Source organism: Ailuropoda melanoleuca, chromosome 8, assembly GCF_002007445.2.
Source record: "Ailuropoda melanoleuca isolate Jingjing chromosome 8, ASM200744v2, whole genome shotgun sequence".
In the NCBI taxonomy this organism is placed as follows: domain Eukaryota; kingdom Metazoa; phylum Chordata; class Mammalia; order Carnivora; family Ursidae; genus Ailuropoda; species Ailuropoda melanoleuca.
The window spans coordinates 120,328,447-120,344,473 of NC_048225.1; the positions used below are offsets into that span (position 1 = coordinate 120,328,447).

General features: G+C 51.1%; 1 protein-coding gene across 2 annotated transcripts in view; it reads left to right on the forward strand.

Annotated features, from left to right (window-relative positions):
* The window catches only part of RXRG (retinoid X receptor gamma), a 43,632-nt gene that overhangs the window by 13,186 nt on the left and 14,419 nt on the right, over nt 1–16,027 (forward strand). The window contains exons 2-4 of one of the 2 annotated variants that reach the window (XM_002914172.4): nt 3,867–4,114; nt 12,440–12,584; nt 14,758–14,937. In XM_002914172.4, coding sequence (XP_002914218.2) covers nt 3,867–4,114; nt 12,440–12,584; nt 14,758–14,937 — 573 coding nt within the window. Of the gene's footprint in view, nt 1–3,866; nt 4,115–7,024; nt 7,233–12,439; nt 12,585–14,757; nt 14,938–16,027 lie in introns of those variants that run through there. The other variant, XM_011218008.3, reaches the window with a different exon arrangement.

The following is a 16,027-nucleotide window of genomic DNA, read 5'->3' on the forward strand; positions in this document are numbered from 1 at the left end:
TTTTTAGAAAGATAATCTTATGTGAAAATAGAAGCCCAGTCACTTACTATAAATAGAAGGAAACAGTAAAAATAATTACAGAACTATTAATATTTTTTTAAGAGTTTGCCACTTAAAATACCACCTCAGATGTCCCTTACCACTGGGTTACAGGCTCCACACCTCGGGAACTCGGGGGTTGGTGAATGTGTGAAGTGACGTCTTGTCCCTGTCTGTCCCACGGCTCTGGGCCTGCTGTCGGGGTTCGCAAGTGAAAGGCACGGGCTCTTGGAGATCCACGTAACGCAGGATAAAAAGGAGAGTAGCAGAGTTTGTTTCTGGAAAGCTGAACCCTGAAGGGAACAGCGATTTCCTTCAGGTGGCCAGGCTGTGGGGGCAGGACGGCCGCCGTCCCAGCGGGGAGAGCACGGCTCCCAGCTCACCTGTCACATGTTATCTTAGGAACAGACTCAAGATATACACTGGACTCTTTAAATGTCACAGCCTTCCAGGGCCTCAGAAGAGTCTAAAATTGTTCTTTCCAATCAGTGGCCATCTGGGAAGATTTTTGGTTTTTCTGGCTCAAGTTCCTGGAAGCTGCCCTTTTCTCTCTCCTTCAGATAAACTTTCAGCTTGAGATCCCTTCGTAATTGAGTCATCTTGTATTTTGTGAGGTGATGGCTCTCCAAATCATCCTTGCTGTCCTTGACGGCACACACAGGGGAGAGCGTGGGCTTCACGTTGACAGTTGGAATCTAAGCCCTGTCACTGAACACCCGGGCAGCACCAGGGACCTGCGGGGGGTGGGGAAGCAAAAATGGACGCTTATCTCCCTCTCCCAGTTTAATGGAAGAGACAGGGAAATAAATAAATAAGGTGACAGAGTATGATAAGTGCTAAGATATGAGTAAGCACAGGCTGTTATTAGAAAACGGAACGAGGGCATCAAACCAGACCAGGAACACGAGGGAAGGCTTCCTGGAGGAGGAGACACTTGAGTTAGACCTTGAAGGATGAATGCAAACTTGCTAGAAATGGAGGGGAGCACAAATCATCCTGGAACAGGGAGTCACATGGGGGCGAGGCTGAGCCTAAGTTTTCTCATCTGTAAAAAGCTACAATGATTCTCACAGGCTATTGTCAGGATGAAATGAGTTAATGTACAGAATTTGCCTGATGGTCTTCAGGGTATGTGATTAGCTGTTCATTTGAGCCCCTTGGGGACGCCTCTGTGGACCCACAGAACGTGGTTCCTCCTCAGTTGTGCTACTTAGAACAGATGATTGGAATTTATCTGTTTATAAGACAATTGTCCCTGATAGATGAAAACTCCCTGGGTAGAGTGATGGAGGGTCAGAGTTTCCTTGACCGTGGCAGTGACTGTTCTCTCCACAGTGAGACCTTAACCACGTTAGCAGAAGCTTGAGAGAAACTCCAGGTTGACATTTTTCCAGTGGAATATTTATGTTTAACGGTAGTTGCACAGCAAGGGCCGCCTGGGTGGCTGAGTCGGTTAAGCGTCCGACTCTTTTTTTTTTTTTTAAAGATTTATTTATTCGACAGAGATAGAGACAGCCAGCGAGAGAGGGAACACAAGCAGGCTTCCAGCATAGGAGCCTGATGTGGGGCTTGATCCCAGGATCCCGGGATCACGCCCTGAGCCGAAGGCAGACGCTTAACCGCTGGGCCACCCAGGTGCCCCAAGCATCGACTCTTGATTTTGCTCAGGTCATGATCTCAGGGTCGTGAGATCGAGCCCCACGTTGGGCTCCACACTCAGCAGGGAGTCTGCTTATATTCTCTCTCTCCCTCTGTCCCTCCCCTTGCCATGCTCTCTCTCTCTCTCAAGTTTATTTGAGAGAGAGAGAATGAGCAAGAGAGAGAGAAAGGGCGAGAGAGCCTGAGAGGGGGGAGGGCCAGAGGGAGAATCAGACTCCCCGCTGAGCAGGGAGCCTGATGTGGGACTTAATCCCAGGACCCCCGGATCATGACCTGAGCCGAAGGCAGACGCTTCATAGACTGAACCACCTAGGCACCCCATAAATAAATCTTTTAAAAAAGAGTAGTTGCACAGAGAAAATACTAACTCAAAAAAATATCTGCACCCCTATGTTCACTGTGGTGTTATTTACAATAGCCATGCTGTGCAAGCAGCTAAGTGTCCATCAGTGGATGGATAACAGATATTTTGAGATGGAATGCTATTCTGCCATAAGAAAGATGAAATCTTGTCCTTTGTGACCATGTGGATGGGCCTCGGGGATTGTGCTAAGTGAACTAAGTCAGATGGGAAAGACAAATAAGTGATCTCACTTATGTGGAATCTAATAATAATAATAATAATAATAATAATAATAATAATAATAATACTTTGAGCTCATAGATCCAGAGAACAGATTGGTGGTTGCCAGAGGCAGGGATCAGTGTGGGAGAAATGTGTGAAGGGAGTCAAAAGGTACAAACCTGTAGTCATACAATAAACAAGTAAATCAGTCCTGGGAATGTAATTACAGCATGGTGACTGTAGTTAATAACACTGTCTTGTTTTTGCTGGGAGTAGATCTTAAAAGCTCTCATAGCAAGAAAAGACATTTCTAACTGCGTGGTGACGGGTGTTAACTAGTCCTATTTGTAGTGATCGTTTTGCAATATGTACAAATAGTGAATCAGTATGTTGCACACTTAAAGCTAATATAATGTTGCTTGTCCATTATTATCTCAGTAATAAAAAGAGAATAGGTCCACAGTTATACTTCTGATGGGCTGTGCCCCTCCCAGGATGCAGTGGGAACACATCCCTCCCTGTATCCTGCTCCTAGCGCCGCACTTAGTGACCCCTGGTGTCTCCCAAGGGTTCGGACAGCGCCCGGCACGGAGCAGGTACTGGACAGCTGCTCCTGGAATGAACAGGGAACCATGAGGGGAAGCAGTGCTGGGCTTCAGGGTAGGCTGCCCTGTTGCTTTTCCAGTCTCTGCTTTGCTGCCCCAGATCCTGAGGGATATGGCTTCTCTCTTCTGGAGCGAATGTTCCATGCTGGGCTCCTGACGGGACAGTGGGGCACCCTCCTCTGTCGTCTTGAGCTGCAGCTCAGCATAAGGGAACTTGGAGTCCGCTTACCTGGGCGAAATGGTACCAGACGCTCATGTGCCCAGAGCCCGTTCTGTGGACACTTGTGACCACAGCTCCCTGTGCCTGGAGGTAGGAACGGCCTGGGCAGGCCTGTCTGTGCTTGCCTCCTGGCCATCTGTGGCCAGTAAGCCAGGCTCAGCCACCCTGAGTCTTCTTCCCTGAGTGCTGATGAAACCGCACGCCGTGGAGACAGGCCTTAATGGGCACAAAGGTGCAACAGGTATGGGCAGCCATGGGTAGGACAGCAGCCTCTGCCCGCACCCTCCCTCTTGTCATGGCGGAATGTGACCCCTGACAGCAGGAACTGTGTTCTCTTGGGCTCCGAATCCCCAGCACCTGGAGTCATACCTGCGTCTTAGTAAGTGTTCATTGCTTGTGAGTGAAGGAGCCCAGGCACCTGCTCACTTCACCTCCACATGTGGGTTTGGACTCGACTCCCCTTCCCTGGCTGGCTGGCCCAGGCCACAGTCCCCTAGGCCAGGGGGCTCATGGACTGTGCCCCTCATGGCCCTGGCTGTTGATGTGACCCAGTCCAAGGTAGGTGCCGGGCGGACAGCAGATAGCTGAAACATCGATGCGTGTTCTGTCCGAGAGCAGGCTTCTCCCTGTCTGTTCTTCACTTGCCTTTACTCTTCCAGCTTGGGTGGGGTGTGAGCACGAAGGAAGAGGTGCAGGACACAAGCGGGGGCCTCTGTCCTCACAGAGGCCATCTCTGTGCCCCCCCAGTCTCCCCTCATCTATGCTCTTCTCCTTACAGGCTCCCCCGGCCACTCCGGCTCCACGTCCATGAGCCCATCGGCAGCCTTGTCCACAGGGAAGCCAATGGACAGCCACCCCAGCTACACGGACACCCCAGTGAGTGCCCCCCGGACCCTGAGTGCGGTGGGGCCCCCCCTCAATGCCTTGGGTTCTCCATACCGAGTCATCACATCTGCCATGGGCCCGCCCTCGGGAGCGCTGGCTGCGCCTCCAGGACTCAATCTGGTCGCCCCGCCCAGCTCCCAGGTAGGAGCCCTTCCGGTCGCGCGGCTTCCTGGCCACCTCGCAGGTCCTCCCAGGCTGCTCCTGGAGCCAAGCCAGCACCCGCAGGGGCTTCACGTGTTCTTGCTGACGGCACGCGCCTCCTGCAGGGTCTAAATGACGTGTGTCTGCGGCCCGGCAGCCCCAGAGGACCAACCACGCCTCGTGGGCCAGGACACAGGGGCCCAGAGGCCGCCCCTGCGGTTTCGTGGTTCGGCCCTGGCAGTGAGCCACAGTGTTTTCTCGGGCTGTTTGTCATCCTGGGGACAGACCCCCTCTGTTCCTCTCAGTTCAGCAGTCGGGGGTATTAAGTCAGTGAAGTGCCTGCAGCTCCACCACGAGCTGAGGGCGAGACGGACGGGATCGGAGCGATCAGAACCGGTCTCCGCCCTGCGGGAGCTTAAGGCTGAGAGCAGAAATGCACAGGGATGGCGCATGGATAGATCTAGAACATGGCCCATTGTCCCTGAGATAGAGGGCGAGACTGGGAACTCAGGAAGGAAACCTCAAACCTTCCCTAATTCTGCTTCTGCTGCAACAGAGAGGAGGAGGCATGTGTGCGGGGTGGGGGGGGCACACTGCGCTGCTGCTCTGGGGGACCCTAGGGGGCTACTTGCCACTTCCTTCGAGCAATGCTGCAGTGAGGCCATCCACCTTCCTTCCCCGTGGTGGCCAGCCCTTGCTGTCATGATGCTGCGTAACAGTTGTCATGGTTTACAAAAACACAGTTTTCCCCCTCACTCAAAAATTTCTGTTGGCTGGGATGGCTCTGCTTCAGATGGTGGGGGAGCTGGGCGAGGCTGCAGGCAGGGTGCAGGTCTGCTCCTTGGGTCCCACACTGAAGGAGCAACAGCTGCTCAGGGCAGCTTTCTCGGGGTGTCTTGCAGGAGAGCAAAATCAAAACCAAATCAGTTGGGTATGGTGAAGGCCCCGCTCACGGCATGCCCACCAGTATCCCATTGGCCTAAGCGAGCTGCGTGGCTCACCCCAGCACTGGCAGGGCAGGGATTGGCGGGGCCCGTTTTAGCAGGAAGCACTGCAGAGACCCAGGGCAGAGCATGTGAGGAATTAGGAACAAGAACCCCATCTACCATGTTCCCCTCTTTCACTTACGGGCGCCTCACTGTTGGGCCGGCGCCATCCTGCCCCAAACACCAGCACATCTGGACGCGGAATGAGTAGGTTCTGAAGCTTCCTGGGAATTTGCAGTTTTAGAGGAGAGCCAGGACTCCCATTGTGCCAATATTTCTTCCTACTACAGGGAGAACTTCTGAGACCATCCCTAGACCATCCCTAGACCATCCCTTTCAAGAGGCTTCACGCGCACAGGTTCTGAAAGCAAAGCCGTGTGGAGTCACAGAACTTTAGAGTCCGTAAGGGATTCAGAAATCTATGGATCGAGGGATCGGAGAATCTGGAGAAGACCTTGGCAGGGGGGTCATCGAGTGTGGGATGGCGGGAGCTGGGACCAGGCAGGCAGCAGAGATGGGGGAGTGAGGCAGACATATACCAGCAGTGCTGGTGGGGAGCAGGGAGCTGCCCCCTTCCCTTGAAGCCATTCAGATGTAAAGATTTGGGGCACACGCAGGCCAAGCACGCGGGTCACATTTGGCCAGCCCTGTTAACCCCAGTTTGTGGTCTGATGGTTTCACCCGTAGGATCTCCTTCAGAGCATACATTTCTCCCCCACCCATGTGTTGGCCCTTGTGGAGCTGGTAGAAGCCCACCGGAGAACCACTAATTCTGTCCACATGGTCCTCATCCCACGGATGAAGTAGCAGGGCTCAGTGAGCTCAGGTGACGTGTCCCACCGCGCACAGCCAGTCGCTGCAGAGCCAGGGTCTGAGCCCAGGCGTCCTGACCCCCACTCCGTTCATGATGCTGCCGTGGTGCGTGCTGACTCAGTCCGTGACCCCAAACTCTCCCGCTGGCTGCCAAGGATTAAGCACACGACTAGTCAGTGCTCCTCGGGAGTCTGGCGGGGGGCTTGGCATGTCGTGCAGGTCAATGGCAAGGCTGCGGGTGGGGGCTGGGTGGGCACGAGGGCAGAACCGAAGGGAGCAGAGAAGAGGGACCTCTGAGCGCCCCACTTGCGTGTTCCGCGAGAGTGTGTGACCGTTCAGAGCAGTGGGGACCAGACGGCCGTGGGGACGGCCACGTGTTTATGCTACTCTCACCTACTGTAATCAGTGTGGCTGGTGACATGTACCACTCGGAATGTGAGACCCTGAAGAGGTTTTGTTTTTCCATGTTCTTTCGTGTGAATGGACCCCAGGAAGGCCAGTCATAGCCGGCGGGCCAGGGACAGAAGGAAACGTCGACATTCTGGGCTGAAAGTAAACTCTTGCAAGGCGCTCCCGTTCCCTCATATAACTGTTTAGGAGGGCCTACTATGTAATGGGGGTGCTTGCTGCTGTCCTAGGTTCTGGGGATACGCACTGAATAAGGCGGCTGAAGTCTTTACTTTCATGGCAGTGACACTGTCGCAGGCAAGACGGACGAACAGCAAAGGAGGGAACAAGATGGTTTGGAACAGCAATCATTCTATCTGTGAGGCAATAAGACGGGGTGAGGTGAGAGACAGTGACAGGGCTTGTGGGTGGGGAGTGGGCAAGGCACCATCCTTCAAGGCTGCTTTTAGCAACCATGCTCCGGTCTGATCGAGCCAAACCTAGCCAATAAATTCAGCTTCCTAGCCGCGCGAGTGGCAGGGCCGCTATTCCTGGACCATATGTCTGTACAGAGGGATTGGGGTTGAAAGGTCAGCTGAAAGCTCTGGTCCTGGCCAACTGGGCTGTGTGCAGAGGCCGAGGCCAAGTTTCACTCTGGGAGCTATATTAAGCTTGCCAAGCTCTGGGGAAGCTCAGCAGCCCCGGACACGGAGCAGTGTTGTGGGCTCGGGCTCTGGAAACACCCGGCAGAAACATTTTGCCCGATTAACCGGATGACACAGGGCATCTAGAATCCTGGGTGTTAGCTGCGGTGAGCTGGTCTCTAACCCGTCTGGATACAAGGTCTCTGTGCATCCTGTCTTCCTCGCCCCGGGATGGGTCCGAGGGGGACTCGCGCGGGAAACAGGCTCCTCCTGTGAGCCGGGTCTAGGGTAAGTACAGTCTCGGGGGGAGCGGGGGGAGCTGTGGCAGCCGCAGGCTGTGACACCCATTCCCTGCTCTGTGTGCTGGTGTTGGAGCGTCTCTCTTTTTTGCTCTTGTTGGATTTTCATTCTCGAGGAGTAAAGAGAACTGAGCCCAATACTATGGAGGCGGGGACTGTGTAACCTTTTGCAAACCACTGAGGCTTCTGCGTATCTCAGTTCCCTGTTCTCTATTTTGGGGTAATACGCATTTCCCTGGTTACCCTACAGTGATATTTATGAATCTTAAAGGAGCTCTGGATTTGAAAAATCACTTCTTAAGCACTCCACGGCAGTAAGGCAGTGATATTATTATTATTATACCTGAGTGATATTACACACCTCGTTGATTTATACCCTACCCCAATGTGATTGTTGATTCTGGGGCACTCTTGCTGAGAGGTTTGAGAGAAGTTCATTTCAATAAGCGTTCATTGAACCAGGCAGTGGAGATGAAAAAAAAAAAAAGTATAAGAATCAGTCTCTGCTCTGCGGAGTATCTCAGTGGAGGGAGCAATTTCCAGAAACACCAAATATATAATTGGGAAGATATTTATGGGGCTTTCAGACAAAAGGATCTAGGCCCCATTTTCCTGACTCTGTGTGTGTGTGTGTGCGTGTGTGTGCGTGTGTGTGATGCCTGTTGTCTGGACTTCTGGAAGCAAGCCCTGCATGTCCTTGGACTGCCCCCACCTCTCTCTCCCCTCCTGAAGCCAGCTGCCTGACCTGGGTTCTGTCCCTGATAATTCCAGCTCAGGTAGTCACAGATAACCGAATTACTATCCTTGCAGATTTTTATAGAGAATAGTTAAGTAATAAAAATTACGAGTGTTAGAGCTGGAACAGACCTTAAGGATCATCTTGTTTAGTGACTTAAAAAGCTTAAGCCATAAAGTCTTTCCTCCCAGAGCAAGCATGTTTGGAAGGCTGATGTACGTGGCAGATACAAACAGGTCTGGGTGAACTTGGGGCAGGAGATCCTAAGGCTTCTTGCTCGCCCTCCCCGCTGCCGAGCCACACGCACACTCTGAGTTGGGAAAACCACTGATCGAGTCGGTAGACAAGGAAGCGGGGTCTCTAATGCAGTGACCTGGTCAAGATCCCACAGTGAGGAAGTGGCAGGTGTCCACCAGAACCCGGGGCTTCTCTCCTCCCTGGTTGGGAGGTCCAGGCTCCTTACTCCTCACAAGAAGGACACTCACTGGATTACAGGAGCGCCACTCCACAGAGCCTACTCCCTGGAAGAGGAGTGCCTGCCTGTGGCCTGGCAGGCTGGCCACATATCTGCGTTTAGTGGAATGATTTTGGCTGAAAGCAGCTCAGAAATGTGGGACCTGATGTTCCATGATGGCTCCAGGGCATCCAAGAAGCATTTGGTCCCTGGCTGAGAGGCTGCAAATGGAAGCCAGGCCAGTCAAGTGTGTTTTCACCCTGTTCTCAGGGAGTGGCCAGCCGCCTGGTGAATCCCCGCTCTGAAAGTGCTCACTTCTGCAGAGCTGCTGCTAATGGAACAAGACAGCCAGCCGGGGGGACTCCGGGCCACGCAGCTAATGGGTTTGCACTCTGGTGGCTGCCTCCTATCCAATCTACCTTTGCAGGGAGCCCACGCAAACCCCAAGCCAGCCAAGAGGCCAATGGAGAAGGGAGTACCAACCGTTCTGCCCCAGCCCCTCCGTCCTGCTGCTGCCCCTGACCCACGAGGAGAAGGGGTGGAGGGGGGCTGCTGGCTCCCACCTGGGAGAGAGCGGGCTCCTCACCAAGGAGGTGGGCCAGGAAGCTGCTAGGGCAGGGGGTCTGAGCGTCTCCTCCCAAGTAAGACAGGACTTGTGGTAAAGGGGGGATGAGCCGGGAGCCCAGTGTTCTAGCCCCAGCCCGTTAGCCTGGGAAGGCACCTAACTTGGCACTGGGCACATGGACAGCCTCCGTGTCTCCTTCCTCCAGGCTTTCCTCCAGCTGCTGCCTCTTTTCCTTCCCTGAGGCAGAGTTTCAGGGGCTGTATTCCTCAGCCCCAAACCTCCAGTGGCTGCTCTTAATTGCTTCTCGAGATTCAATCCACTCTCCTTAGCCAGGCAATCAAGCCTCGGGCTCTGTCACAGCCCACCCCCCAGCCTGGCCTCCCACCCATCCACACCCCACCTGAGGCCCTTCTCCTTCCGGGCTTCCCTCAGGGTCCTTTGCTCTCAGAGCCCTTAGCGCGTCACCAGCCCTTCAGGCCGTTCTGAGTCTTACCCACTTTTGAAGGCTGTGAGGTCCTCCCTCAGATGCCACCTCCTTCAGGAAGTCTTCCCTAATGTCAGTTGTTTGGGGCCTTTCCTTCCTCAACAATCCCGGCTGGCTTTTAGTCTCATCGATGGCCAGTCCCTTTGAGGCAATAGCTGCCCTCTTCCTCCTTTCTGTGTCTGCATGTATTTCTGAACCCACACACGAATAAACCGGTCTAAGGCGCGGTTTCCTCATCTGGAAACTGGAATGACCTCATAGGGCTGTTGGGAGCGCCAAGCAAGCGTTCTGTAGAGGGAAGTGCTAACAGTAGCGTTAACAGTCCTTGCCATCCTGTGACCTCTTAGCTGCATGTGGCGAGGCTGGGCCCCTGGGACACGGCCGTGGGAGGGGAAGGGGACTGAGGGCCTCTTGAGCCTCGGGTAGTGGTGGCCTCCTCCTTATTCCCGTACCCTTTCTTGTCCATCTGAGGATTTGGGGACAGAGCCTCGGTCAGCCAGAGGGTTCTTTCTCTGGGGTCATCTGACCTAAAATGTTTCCATTTCGTGGGTGGATCTAAGTGGGACATCTGTTTCACTGAGGCACGCGAGAAAGGTTTTCACCCAGAATTTACACCGACAGAAACCCCCTCAACCTTTTTCTTAAAAATCAGTACATGTCTAAATATGTCCCACATCTGGAGTAATGATGACCTGGTATTATGACAACGTTAGTTTTCTGACCCCCCCCCCGAGAGATGGAATTTTATTTAACCCATTTGGTGAACGTGGGCTCATTTACTGCAGAATTCCTAGCACAGAGTAGAATGTTGGCTGATAAGAAACACTCAGAATTCTTGTCTTGATTAGCCAGATTTTATTGGAATGGTAAGAGCCAGAATTTACGGAACCCCTCCTGTGTGCGGGGCACTGTGATGGGGATTTTCCAGCATGATGTCATCTAATCCTCCCAGTGACTCTGTAAACTAGGTCTTACTGGGCTCATTTTACAGATAAAGAAACTGAGGGTGGATGAAGACAAGTAACTTCTTTGAAGTCATGCCTCTGGTGAGGGCAGACGGGGAGTCGGTCCCAACTCCAAAGCGATGTTTTTCCTGCCAATCTTAGGGAATCTTAGCCCTGGTTGCATGTTAGCATTCCATGGTAAACCTAGAGAAATAGCAGGACCAATGGCCCTCAGACCCATTGACTCAAAATTTCTGGGTGTGGAGCCCTGGCATCTGTTTTTTGTTTGTTTTTTCTCCAAAGTTCCCAGATGTACATCCAGGGCTGAGAACCACGCTGTGACCCCAAAACAAAGCAAAATACCGGGTACAAGTTCTAGATGTCTTGTCTTAGCCTTGTATAAAAAGTGGGAGAGAAGAAGAGAGAGAGAGAGAGTTCTCCCATCCCATGTACGTTTTTATCCTTCATACAAATTAATTTTTAAAAATTCCTGGTGACCTTGACTTCAAAGCAAGGAGCTGCAGGCTGTCTTGTCTTTTCTGCATCCCTTACTGCCCTTGACCCGAGCCTCTGCCCACCTCCTGTGCTCAATACACATTTGCTTAGTGAATGGAAAAGCTGGTAAATTTAGAAGGAACCTAACTCAGGCTGTGTTGTGTTTTATGTTTTATTGATCATTGCTTCTGTCCCAAAGGGCTTGAATAGAGAAACAAATCCTACCTTTGGTTTAGGTTGAGAATTGCAGTCACCTTGGGGAGACAGTATGATTGAAAATTCGCACAGACCATACAGAAGTCAGTGGAACGTCTCGTAAGCCCCCAGAGTTACCAGGTGCCTCTGCTGGACACTTAAACTCGCGCGTGCTCTGTACCACCTGTGAGTTTCCTTGTCAGTGTTCTTAATGTTTGTGCACGTCCCCACTCTTCAATGAGAGTGTGCATTTTTGAGGAAGGAGAGATCATCTAGGTTTCCTGTCTCTCTTCACAGTGCCTAGAAGGTTGAGCTGTGCCCTTGGGCACTCACAATTTCTGCTAATTGGACGACTTAGTCATATGTAGCGACGATTTCTTTGATGAATACAGAGCACTCAGCAGTGGCTCTCGGTAATCTCCCCAAGCACTGGGAGACCTGGAGGTGGTGGCGGTGAGAAGCCAATGTGAACTTGTGACAGAGCTGAGGACAGGAATGCACGCGTTGATTTCTTTAGCCATTCGGGCACACCAACTCCCCACAGCGTGCTGGGACCACGTCGGACGCGGGGAAGACAAAGCAGACAGTTCCTGGCTGTACAGACTTTCCAGCTTCACAGGAAGATGGCCTATTCCTTACAGTCAAGTTCAAAACCATGATCTGGGGCTTTCTACCCCACTTTGGTGCTACTGCAATGATTTGGGCATTTGGTTTAGTGTCCTCTGGGGGCTCGTTGAGACAACCATGACACATACCTTCTCTTCCATTTTGCTGTGAACTCCTTAAGAATGTGCATTTTTAGACCTCACCTTTGTCCCCCAGAGCCTGGTACAGTGCCTGCGGGGTGAGCACTCAGTGAGTGTTGATTGACTCAATGAATGGATTTGCATCCTTTTGCTTGGTTCTCTTGTAGTCCAAGTCTTTTGCCTAAGAGCCGTAGCTCTTCTTGGAGCACTGCTGAACAATCAGTCATTATTACAAAATCTAAAAACACACAGCTAACTTGTCCTAGGTGGGTCTTAAGCGTGTCCGGGGTGGATTTCCAGCTCTAATGAAACACATGAGTAAATAATAATTCTGATAATGTGTCGCGAGGCTCAGTTTAGGCTTCGATGTCTAGAAATGATTTCGTTCCTCTGTGCTACTTTTTTTTCCTCCCTTAAATTCATATCCCCCCAACAGGCAGTTATGGGTACTCTGTACTTAGAAACTACTTCTTGAAATAGAACTTGGTTTTTTCTGCGAGGATACCCTTATTGCTTTCCGTCTCAGGTGTTGGGTCCACTCTGGGTCCATGTCTTATTGTATTTTTTTCCCTTGCAGCTAAATGTGGTCAACAGTGTCAGCATTTCAGAGGACATCAAGCCCTTACCAGGGCTTCCTGGGATTGGAAACATGAACTATCCATCAACCAGCCCCGGTTTGCTGGTGAAACACATCTGTGCCATCTGTGGGGACAGATCCTCAGGTGCGTGTGGAAGCAGATGCTACTCTTGGGGGTCCCGTCCAGTGAGGGTCCCGGAGATGGTGCCTGTTCCATCGCTCACCTGGCCACTTGTACCCAGTGGAAGAAAAAGGGCCTTTCAGGATGGTCCAGCATGGGGCCCAGGCTGTAAATTTCTGTCACTGGACAGAAATCTGGGTGAATTTGAAGTACGAGTTCATTTTTAAGAATTAGATTTATAGGAAGCATTTCAGAAACACCTTTTTGGAGTTACTGTGTTGCACAAGGTGTATGTGGGATAGTGAAGCTGTCGTAATTAGCAAGGATCTCTTTAATTTTTTTTAATTATTTTTTTACAATTCTAAAAATACTATCCCAGTGTAGGAAATGTCCCATTGTAGGAAGAGCTAGAAAAGCACAAAAGAAAACTAAAAACATTATCTTTAATGTTCCCGACAAAGGTAAAGACTTTACTAGTTTAGTATATTTCTTTCTACAGCATTCTAGGTTTTTAACATGTTTTCATGGATAGAAATAAATGTGTTTTCCCAGATTTCATCTCCTCTGATCCTCTTCCATTTTTGCCCAGATGATTTCTTTTCTGACTTGTCCTTCCTCTCCCCCACCCCTGATCCCACCAGTTTTGAGGGCATGAGAATCTCTGTTTGGATGAATGAGAAGACATGGGGAAGGTTCTTTTCTGTGGCTGTCCATGGTGGTGGACAGAGGATTCCTCATCTTCCTGTTGTCACCAAAGCCACTGCAAAATTCACTCCATCGAAAGTTGCCGGTGCCTGGAACTGGCTTTGCTATGTGGCCAATGTTTGCTTGCTCTCACAAAGTGGTTGCCAAATCGTGCGGACTTGGTCATTGCCATAGCAACAGAAGGCCATCCACACCCCGGCAGAGTTTCCTCTGCTATGACTCGTTTGACAGTCTGGGAGTTTCACTCAAATATGGGAGAGTCATGGGAATGACACAGAGGTACCATGTTTCTCAAAGACAAATACATCAGAGCTGAGAGCATTAGGATTTTTCGGCCCGAGATAAAATCCCGTATTTATTATTGCTATGCCTTCAGTGGATTGGTGTGGTCAACTGATTAAGCCCAGACTGGCTTCGTCAGGCAGGCTATCTCGAGTCATCATTTTATGTTGGGGCGGCTTCCTCTGACATGTCAGCTCCTGGGATGCAAATAGGTGTGTTGACTAGTTTGCAAGGACTTCTTCACATTCACTTTTATATCAGCCTAAGTATAACCGAAGTAGAAAGTAATGTCAGGTCGACAGCTAAGCAATATCACATCTTACATTGCAGAGTTAGAGGTAGATATATTTTAAATGATCTGCTTCCTTCTGTTTTCCAAGTCCCACATTCGAGTCAGTTGAGCACAGCTGCCTGGTGTGTAGATTTGAGAAGGGCTGCTCGGAAGGAGGTTGTGATTGATTCTTGGTGCCCATGTTGGGTGAGTGTGGTGGCTCTCCTGACATAAATTAGCCATCCCTGGCTGGGATCATTGAAAACCGTGTGGAACACATAATAAAGGCAATGAAACATGTAACAGAATATTCTAGATCAAGCAAAACCACCTTCCATCAGATCTTTATGTCCTAAGACTGCACGTCCTTTTATGCTCTAAAGATCATATGCCACCTTATTTCTCCAACAGCCAAGAGCATCTAGAAAATCCATAACTCAGGTTCCTGTTCCTAGTCTGTGGTGAAAGAGAATACTTTTCAATGGGGCTCCCATGTCCTTGGGCCTCAATTATGGGGCAATATTAGTGAAGCTGAGGGTTTATTTTTCCCTGCTAGATACTACATAACAAGCATAAATATTTTTATTTATTATGTATACTAATGTCTTGAATGGAGACAGAACATTCTGCTTAACTAAACACAAGAGTTGCCTTAATAAAATAAATGTAAACAAAATCTTGGGTCAGGACCTTTCTAATAATGCTCTCTGGAACTGGTGATCCCAGAGGGGAGACACGAGGAAGGGCATATTTACTCTGCCTTCGTTTGGTTCCTGTGATCAAGCCTGCCTTCTCTGCTGCTTGCTCTTTGCTGCCCATCCCGGTGCCCAGGTGTTGTGCCGGGGTCCCTGGGGGAGAGCCAAGGGGCTCTTGTGAATGAAAGATCCGAATAAACCCGAGGACGGTCTCTGCAGTGTTAACTTTTCTTCTTGTGAGCAGGAAAGCACTACGGTGTATACAGTTGTGAAGGCTGCAAAGGGTTCTTCAAGAGAACCATAAGGAAAGACCTCATGTACACGTGTCGCGATAATAAGGACTGCCTCATTGACAAGCGCCAGAGGAACCGCTGTCAGTACTGCCGTTACCAGAAGTGCCTGGTGATGGGCATGAAGAGGGAAGGTGAGGCCCCGCCCCCTCGGGGGAGACTGCTAGAAATCATGGTAGAAATCCTCACGATCTCTCGAGGACTGTAGTTGAGTGCCCCGGCCCCAGGCAGCGGGTACCCCAGAGCGAAGTCAGCAGGAGCGCCTTCCTCCTCCCCGCTCCCCCATCCTCTCCTGGAGCTCGGGTCATGGTCCGCACAGTGGACCCTCTCCCTGGCTCTTCTGAGAGCCAGGCAGCAAGTCTCAGAGCTGGTGGCGGGGCCCTGGGGTCCCACCGCACAAAGGGATCATGCGGATCATTCGACTGCCTCTCTGGGCGGAGCAGACCCCTCGCCTCTAGTCCACACTGGGGAGCCTGCTGGTTTGAGTCATCTCTCTGGACTTCTATCACCTTGGGCTGCTACCCATCTTCTGAGATTGGTGTGTCCTGTGGTCTTTGGGGTGGGGGGCGGGAAGATTATTGGCTTTACCAGTCATCAGACGTGGCCTTCTCATTCAGAGAGACCGTCATTGGACATTTTTAAAACGTTATGTCTTTCAGTTTACTGTGGGGCTTCGAAGGCTTGTTGTAGAGCGAAAACAAAATCTGAAAGTGCTTTCTGTTCATTTAGAAAATCGAAAAGTCTTTCTGTTAAATAACACAAAGAAATCGAATCGGGCAGTTAATTAACTCGGGAACTCAAGCAAGGACAGAGCGTAGATCGCGCGTCTTACTCGATCTCCCAGTGAGGAAGTCCGGCCCCTCTCCAGGAAATACAAGCGAGGCGTGTAGTCGGCCCCAGGGGACTCCTCATTCTCAAGAATTCCTTTTCTCTGAGGAGAGTGGAGGCTGACTAAAAGGATCAATGAAAAAAAGGTTCTTGGAGCCCCTCCTAGGAGGGAATGCTACCAGGAAGGAAAACATGGACATTCTTAGCATGTCTGAGATAGATGGAGGTGGCCCTTCAGAATAATTTAATAGCACTCCTTGTTCTACAGCGGAGGAAACCTGTGTGGATTGGTGAGGTGAGTTTCCCAGGTAGGTGATGAGCCAAGAGAGTGGGTCTTCTTCCTTCCAGATCAGAGCCCATCTGGAGCCTCCCCTCCTGCCAGGGTGTGGAGGCGCT